This window comes from Stegastes partitus, unplaced genomic scaffold (genome assembly GCF_000690725.1).
Source record: "Stegastes partitus isolate 25-593 unplaced genomic scaffold, Stegastes_partitus-1.0.2 Scaffold752, whole genome shotgun sequence".
Taxonomy (NCBI): domain Eukaryota; kingdom Metazoa; phylum Chordata; class Actinopteri; family Pomacentridae; genus Stegastes; species Stegastes partitus.
In genome coordinates, this window is record NW_007578483.1 from 313213 (window position 1) to 322133 (window position 8921).

Consider the following 8921-nt stretch of genomic DNA (forward strand, 5'->3'; position numbering starts at 1 on the left):
CAGGATGATGTAGCTGCTCATGTTATTCAAAGGAAAGTCACTTATTAAGGCTCCTGTCAGTTCAATATCTTTGTACAGTATTCCACTTCATTAATCCTCCTGATGCATTCGAGGCTAAAACATTTTTCACTTGTAACTGTTGAGATAGAGCCAGATACAATTACTTTATAAATAATATTATTCATACCACATGGTATTATATAGGCCTGAGGTGATCTGTGGTATATAAAACCTGAACCTGTAGAGTTACTAGACATGTTTTTATATAATTAGCTAAGGAACAATAGGTTATTTCCCTCTGACATGCAGTAGAGTTAAATTAAATCCAAATACACGACATTTTTGTATTGAGTAGACGCACTACATCACATTCCTTTGTGTTGGCTGCATGTTGTGTAATCTCCACATAAAGCTTTTTGAAAAAAAATAGTAAAGCAGCTCCGCTCTGCCCCCTGCTGATAGAAAACATGAGGTGCAACACAAGTGTGAAACTTACCAATGTATTTTGTAACATGTACGCCTAGTAATTGCTGCAAAACCTCTATTACACAACTAAAAAACACAGGAGGAGACAAACCGACAGAGACTTCACCTCTTCACAGCAGCTGTCAGTCTCCAGTTTGTCACGTGAAACACTCCTGGTTGGCCAACAATAAAAGAGTAAAACGTTACTTCCGCATTGAGCAGCTCCCACATGTTTCCTGCCTCGCGCTGTTTGTTTCTGTCGCACCAGCTGAACGCTAACAGAGATTTCTCACTCTTCAACTCGGCGACATGAGTCCGCGGTGTGACTGCTGCTGTGAGCACATTCAGAAACTGAACCAGCAGGTTTCTGTGATGCGAAAAGAAATCAAGAATCTGAGGTATGTTTGTGACCTGGAATCAACTAATGGAGGCACACATCTGCTAATAACATTAAGAACTTAAACGTTGCTTCTCTGTAGACACAACAAATCAATCTCTGGTCTTCTTTACACTTTTCAAAACGCTATAAAAGTCTGCTATAAAAGTGCCCTTGTTCTTTGTGGCTATGCTGTCATGTGTCCTCCTCTTCTCATTAGTTTTCTTTCCCTTCAACTCCTCTCCAACAGGCAGATGCTGGACAGTGCAGTCAGAGCTCATCGCAAACAGATGACATCTGTTCAGGCTGCTGTGTCAAAGATGGGATTGAGTGAAGATAAGAGAGACCAAACACCTTCATCACCTTCATCATCTTCACCACAGGCTGCATTAGAGCAAGGTGATTATCATTGCTGACAATTCTAACATAAGCAAAGACAGTTAATTCAAAGGTGTCATCTACTGTAAGATAACATAGAACTCGTAGGGTCCTAATTTAAAGAAAAGGAACATATTGCACTTTCTTTGTTGCTTTTTCAAGAAAGTAATGCATTACAATCCTTATTTACTCCCTGCAGAAAGTTATTAATTACACTCCTCGTTGTAATACTGTTGCATAACTGTACTACATTTCCTGAGATGCATTATCATGTAATTACTAAATAATAATGTAAGGGCAAACTTTACATACACCCACATATCGGTACAAATTCCTATCCTAGTAAGAAGGCCACTGTAGTGGCACTCAGTTCCGTCGTCTTCTGTACCACAGTTTGAAGTCAGTCCAGCAACACGTGTTTGAAACGCCAGTGAAACAAGTTCTTGGTTTCAAGGGTTTAATAAGAAATAAACAATATACAAATCACATGGTCAAAAAAACTGTGTCACTTCCAACATCTCAGGCTTCAATCTGATAAGTTAAGCCCCATCAGCTGCATTAGAATGACGTAGCATTACTTGATTGGAAGCTCAAACTCAGATCTATTTTAAACTTAACAATACTAAATTATGCATTTTATTAAATGCATTCTTCCAGAATCAAAATGAAGTTGCCCATCTTTAATATTACCACTTTGCTTTCAACTGAAATATTATCAAAGTAAAAATAATGAATTTGGCTCTAACAGCCTTATACAAGATTTAACAATAAATAAAGTATTACAACAAATCTAGCAGCAAAGTTACTGAGACCAGCTTAAAGAGTGCTTTGGGGAAAAAAAATGTGATGTTGCATGTCAAAGAGAATCAAGGTGGCACTGATGGTGAGCTGTAATGCATCACTTTAATGTCATTCAGTGTCTAAAATGTCACAAAAATTGTAAAACAAAAAGCCAAATCTAACATCTTTAGATGACTTATTTTAATCAAAATATCCTATTTAAATGTGTTAAAATACAAACATTTAAATCAATTTATGCATGATGTAAAACAGTAAAAAGCATTGTCTGTCAGCTGTTTCATGATTTAACTGATTAACTGTATGTATTTTAAGTATACATGTATAGAATGTCTTATATGTACTGTATGAAATAAAAGAAAAAAAGACGTGTACAATAAAAGTGCAAAGTACAAATGATAAAATGAATGAAAGGAAGAGTTGACAATAATCAGCAACAACAATAAAACCACCTGCGTTATTCTGTGCAGGTCCCTCCAAGGCCTTCAAAGCAGATCTGACCTGTCAGTCTATAGGACCTCTTTATTGTTTATTGTTGTGTAATATTGTAACTTGTTCTAACAGACAGAAAGGTGCATCTGTGTTTACCTGTTACACATTTAAACAAGATTTTTAACTGTGTAACATTACAGGAAACATCCAGACGGTCCCTATTGGTTACATCAGTTCCTGTTTTTCTGTGAAGAACGGGACCCCCAGACAGCCCACTATATGTGGCCCCTCGAGGGCAGAACTGCGAATCCAGCAGAGCGTCTTCAACAACCCGGATCACGCTTTGGTGGGCCTCGAGCAATACTCCCACGTCTGGTAAGCTACTTATAGATATTGTTGCACTGCATGTTTGTTCTTTTTCTATCTATCTTTTACCATCCAGTCCATATTGTTGTGTTGCTATTTAGCAAAACACATAATTGTTGATTTCTCAACAATGTTGTGAAATACGGTTGGTTCAGTCCGCTGAGTGTGGGCTCTTGATTTATTGCATTTCAACTCTCAGGAGCTGCATATAGTTGATATCAAGAGTCTTCACAAAACCTCTTCAAATTGTATAATTGGATTGCAGCAAAGCATGAATGAAAACTCATTAGGGACGGGGGGTCATTTTCATTAAGATGTTTGAAACTCATGCTCATGCGCTTTTAATTGAATGAGGTGTTATTTTACCTTTGTAATATGAACATCTGAAGCCATGTGAAGGACCGGTAGTATTTTTGAGGACTGTATAAATAAGTAATGTTCACTAGCCTTGTTTTTCTTCTGACAGGTATATCTACTTGTCTTGTCGAAGGAGGATTTTATTTGTCCATTTTGCACAGGATTTTCTGCTGACTTCAACAAAACGCATACAGACGTTGTGTATCCACTGTTTATTTCATGTCCTCTATCTGTTTCCCTCATTTGTTCTGTACAGGATCATTTTTCTGTTTCACAAAAACGGCCACCTCAGTTACAAAGCCAAAGTGAAGCCTCCTCGACTGAACGGTCAGAGAGTTGGTGTTTACTCCACACGCAGCCCGCACCGACCGAATGCCCTGGGCCTAACACTGGCCAAGCTTGACAAAATTGAAGGTAGGTGTTGCTGATAAAATGTGTCTGAAGACTAGTTTGACCTGTATTTATTTCTCTATGGGAGTTGGGAGCATTTTGGCATTACCTGTGCTGATCAGTGACTGCATATGTGGGTCATTTTTGGCAATAGTTACAGCCGTTCATTCTTTTTATTATTCAAAGAACATACTGGTCCTCCTGTAATGAAACCCTGTTCAGAAACATATCCTGCTAGTTTAAAGTGGATCCCATAGCTGATCTCATTATTCTTCTATCTCATTTTTTAAATTAACTCAGTGTGAAACTTTGATTTTTATGTAAAATGTTTTTGCTATTCTGATGAAAGTCCTGTTGTGGAAATAAAAAACGAAAGCTGTCTGCAGCACAGGAGTTCATTAAATGTGTGTTGGCAGCTACAGGTGTTGTCTCCTGGATCGTCCTGCAGACCTGCTGTCTGCCTCTGTGATGTTAATCCTGTCTGAACACGGCTTTAAATGGCAATTTTTTCCCCCCATTTTTGTGTGATCTGGCAAGACATTTAACTGCACTGTCAAATTTTCTGCTGTCGGATTAATTCTCAGCCAGAGAATTAAATAAGGGACTGCTGACAGAAACTAATGCATTTCTTTGTTTTCTAGGTGATACAATACATCTGTCAGACATTGACATGATTGCTGGCACCCCAGTGCTGGACATCAAACCCTACATCCCAGAGTATGACTCCCCCGACACCAGGATGAGCATGGACTCAGAGCCTCATGGTTCAAACACAGACCAACCAAACTCAGCTTCTGCTTTGCTCAATGAGGAGACAAACGTGATCATAAAAGATGAAAGAACAGAGGAGGGTGTGGAGAGTGTCCTCTCAGAAGACAAGTTTGAAACTGATCATTCATCGAGTGGGAATGCTCCCTTTTCTCTGCCCAACGACCTTCGCAGTGTGCTGGAGGAGGTCAAAACCTTTGTGACCCAAGACAACATTTACCAAGTAAGTTGTGAGAGCGGCTATCAAGTTTCAGACCCTCCTAAAACCGGCCCAGAGCGCCCCTGCTATGGAGAGGAAGCTTACACTACCATTGCTGGCTGGATCAGAGAGGCTCCTGTTGCCAGTCTGGATGTGCGTTTCACTCCTCATGCTGAGAGGCAGCTCGCAGAATTCCTTCCTACACACCTGTCAGGTAAGACGGTGATCCAATCCCAGTCTCCTCCCTATAGGCTGAAACACTAAACCCTAACACACTTAACTGACGTCACAGCTGCAGTGCTTGAATGTGTGGGTGTGTGATGCCTTGACATGGTATATGAAAGAGGGACTGGACACACGATCATGACAGCACATATTGATGGGAAACAATTTGTCCCATTTTTTTTGTTTTTTATAAAAAAAGGGATGTTGGACTTGTGTTTAGTTTGCAGTTAAATGAGCTACTCCCTGTGTGAGGCATTACAGTGTTTTGATGTTTTAGCTAACTACCAAAAGTCAGGAAAGTCGTGAACATCTGTAAATCCTATGGGGATGTTTGACATAAAAATGCAACCACAGCAGTGAGCAGCCTTTAGCTGTGAAAGAAAAACTTCCTAGTGAATTTCTTTTCAATACTAGCCATGTTTGGTTTGTTACAGTTTGTTTGGGGTGTGACAACCACATTATAAATCACCAATTTTGCTATGAATTAAGGACACGTCCTTCAGCAATGTCTGCAGATATGTGGACTCACAGAAAAGGTGTGTAATAGCATTAAAATCAGAGTCCTTATGCTCTCGATGATTTGACAGTTAGACAGCTCTAAATCCTCACATGCTTTACACCTCACAGTCTGTGAGTCCCTTGAGTGCAGTGACTGGGATGGAGCCAATCTCACAGTACGCAGAGAAAAGGGTGAAGTGTTTTTCTCCACAAGAGGGGGCTGTTGTGAAAGAGATGAATGTGAAAGCAGTCATTCATGGCAGAGTTGAGTGACTGCACTTGTGTACCACACAGGACCCTCTGAGAGTGACAGACCCAGGTTTAAGTTCCTGCGCAGCCCAGAGGAGGCGGCTGCTGCCATCAGAGGGGTTCTGTCAGCGGACCCCCGCTCCGTCTACAGGAGGACCCGCTGCGGAGACAGACTCTTCTTCTTCACCCTCGACACGGCTGACATCACCTGCTGGTTTGGACAAGGCTTTGCTGAGGTACTGCAGGTCAGACCTGTTGAGCGTCACATTGCCTCCGTGTGAGAAGCTCTTTCAGTGAAGGCTTTGGAGCTGCAGAGTGTCACTGTTCTGTGGGTAGAGAAACAAAAAACAGCCTGTCAAAGGTTCCTCACCTTCATATCGTCACATAATTTCTCTTCTGACACACTTGTATTTCAGATGTAAGACTGGTCAATTAGATATTCTTAAAATCATACGGATGAAAGACACAAAGAAGTGAGTTTTTGTATAAGTTAATAAAAAAAAAAAATTTTGAAAAAAAAAAGAATTTTTTTCCTTCCATGTGCTCTGATGTTGACAAGAAACTATACTGATGCAAAAAATGTTACATAATGAAGTTCATTTGAATTTATTGATCTAGTTCATATCATCAAAAAAAAAGAACAATTATACAAATATAGTAAAGTTTCTTTGCTTACAAGCTATTAACCCTGTAAGTGCCATGCTGGGTTTAAACATGTCCACCTGGAAAAATATCCCAAAGTCAATCAGTAACAGCCACACAACTGTAAGGCCAACTTGAACTGTCAGGGACTCTATGAATCAGAGAGACTTCGTCTTCTTGTCCCCATCATCAGGCCGGAGTGAAAGGCTGCAGCAGACATGTACAGTTTTACATGTGTGTAATTGTTCCATTACGTTACATAATAACGAGGCAGTTAAAGACTGATGTTATTTAATCTAAGCTTTTATTTAAATTGAAGGCAACCTAAACAAAGCCCAACATTGTTTCATCATTTTTAGTATGAGTAATAGCAGCCAGTACTTAATGTGCCACACGCTCAGGTTGTATTTTAATAACAGATACTGCCTGGTCCCAGGGCAGGGACCTCCACAGCATTTATATTTATTGTTGTTATTTTTTTAGTTTGCACTGTACTATGACTGGGAGAACAGCATTTTGTTTTTTTTTTCATGTCTGCAAATACACAAGAAATGACAATAAACAAATCTTAAAGATCTTGTTCATTAGTTCCATACGTCTTCATGATTTAGCAGAACTTTTTGAACATTTGTTTTTGGTCAAGTGTCTGTTAGTGTTGCCATGTTGCATTTTCCTTCACAATAATATAATGTTTATCTGCAATATATTAAATTGTGTAAGTGTTTGAATGTAGCAATTTTGTAAAATTTCCATTTTCTCATGTTTTTGTAATTTCTAAGTTTTTGTAATTGTACTGGCCTTTAATTTACACTGTAGCAATTAATTTTCACCTTTGACAAAATTAGGTGACAGTGACAAAACTATTTTGAGAACTACTGAGTGGAGCAAGTTTCAAATGTGTTTCCACAAACTGAAAGAGAAGAGTTTAGAATGTGGCAACAAGGCTGCAAGAACAATTGAATAGATGGGTGTTGTTTTACATATTCAGACATTAAACAAATGACGAGCATAATAGAAATCTATAGATTCCTGTTAGCAACCAGACGCCCTGCAGTAGTGACAGAGCTCCTGTAGGGGGCAGCAGTCGGCGGTAGAGTGCAGCGCATCACTCAACCACCGAAGAAGACAAATGGACCAATAGCAGCGCTGACATTTGTGTTTTGAATGAAACGCGGTTGATAGCAGCTCAACAACATTAGTTTACCCCGGACTCGTCAGTTTTTTACAACTGTGGTTAAAGTCAACGTTTGAAAGGTAATGTAATTTTACACTTAAACAAATAAAATGTCCTTTGTAGAGTCTGTGAAAACTAACTTGAGCTAGCATAACTAACGTTAGCGAACGACTGAGGTAACGTTCTCAAGTCTACAAGTATACGCCTTTGCTGTTATCATTACTAGCAACATGGTGTGTGAACATTTAGTGGTATTTCGTGATTTAAGACAGGTTTCGGTAGTTATAAGCGCGTATGAATGTGCTAATAAGCATTTTTGTTTTGTCAAGTGCTTGAACCTGACAGGTCATTTAACGTCAGTAAGTTAGCGTCTTAGCTAACTTGTTATCGTTAACCAGAATTCTCTGTGGATAGTGGATTAAAGGACAGACACACAATTTTTTTCAAGTCTATCTTAAAATGAAATGTATTTAAAATGTACCTTTTGCTGTTAAAATAGATGCGATCTATTCTCCTTCAGTGTAAGTGAAAGGTGTCAAAATCTACAGCACTCATACTGTGTTGGGCATTAGGAGGATTGGACAGTCTGATTTAGTGACATCAACAGGATATCTTTCAAAGTTAGTATTGACTGATGAAGTCTTGTCTTTGGCTGAGCTGTGGATTGTGTTTTGCAGAGGAGAAGAACTGGATTTTGTACTTAAACACTAAATTTGAAATTGAATTTTAAGTCTTAGGTGTCAGTATAAGCAGGATGAATGATTGAAGCTTAGAAAACCCTTCTCATCGATACCCAAGTGTTGTTTAATCAGCCAAGAAATTTACAAAACACTTTTTAAAACAGTATGAAATCTTTTGTCTTTTCTTACAGCTGTGCAGGTAGTTTCAGAGAACTTCAGAATAATGTCCTCCAGGAAGTCAAGTTCCAGTGGGGAAGACCTGGTGAGACTTTAGCTCTCTTTCATGCCCAATATACAGTGTTAAATGATTACTGAGCAAGCGAGCTAACCATGATTCAACTTTTGTTGATGCTAGTCCCTCAGTAGATCTGGAGAGCGCACCCCTCTGAGAAGCCTGGACAATGAATCTCTGCACATATCAACTCCATCAAGGTTCAAATCAAAATCACAGCTCAGTACTGCTGCTGGGAAAAAGACAATAGTAAGTGTTAACTAACATTTGGAAACGCTTTCATTGTTTTTAACACATTTGCAACTTTTTGTTGACCGCTCATTCTTATCAACAGGACGACATTCCTCTCAGTGGCCCAGATCCCCACTTGCAGTCTCCTCCATCCAGCGGAGTGACACAAACCAGTCCTTCCATCGCTGATATGACAACTGCTCAGACTGCTTGTGGACTTGGAGATGTAACATTTAAATCCTTCATCTGTGCTGGTGGTGAGGTTGAGATTTCAGGCTCATCATTGTGTGCAGAAGAGAGCTTTATTTTGCCAAAAGACCAGGCTACGTATAACAATGAAAACGAAGATTCAATTGTGTCTCACAGTATGGTCGTGCAGTCATGCAGTGAACATATAGAACATCCCTATCACAATCCTGAGATAAAAGAGTCTTACTCTGTTGATATCAACACAACAGGTC

At 39.4% G+C, this 8921-nt stretch overlaps 1 protein-coding gene across 1 annotated transcript; it reads left to right on the forward strand.

The window, feature by feature from the left end:
- Positions 1–692: 692 nt before the first annotated feature.
- Positions 693–6023, forward strand: LOC103364492 (nef-associated protein 1-like). The gene is made up of 6 exons (XM_008291636.1): positions 693–863; positions 1092–1240; positions 2650–2824; positions 3429–3586; positions 4204–4743; positions 5547–6023. Exons 1-6 carry the CDS (start codon positions 775–777, stop codon positions 5780–5782), a joined length of 1347 nt encoding a protein of 448 aa, XP_008289858.1. The 5' UTR covers positions 693–774; the 3' UTR covers positions 5783–6023.
- Positions 6024–8921: the final 2898 nt, after the last annotated feature.

Coding starts and splice junctions, on each gene's coding strand:
- LOC103364492 (XM_008291636.1), top strand. CDS start 775: ATGAGTCCGCGGTGTGACTGCTGCTGTGAGCACATTCAGAAACTGAAC. Junction 864..1,091: donor AAAGAAATCAAGAATCTGAG/GTATGTTTGTGA, acceptor CCTCTCCAACAG/GCAGATGCTGGACAGTGCAG. Junction 3,587..4,203: donor CAAGCTTGACAAAATTGAAG/GTAGGTGTTGCT, acceptor TTTGTTTTCTAG/GTGATACAATACATCTGTCA.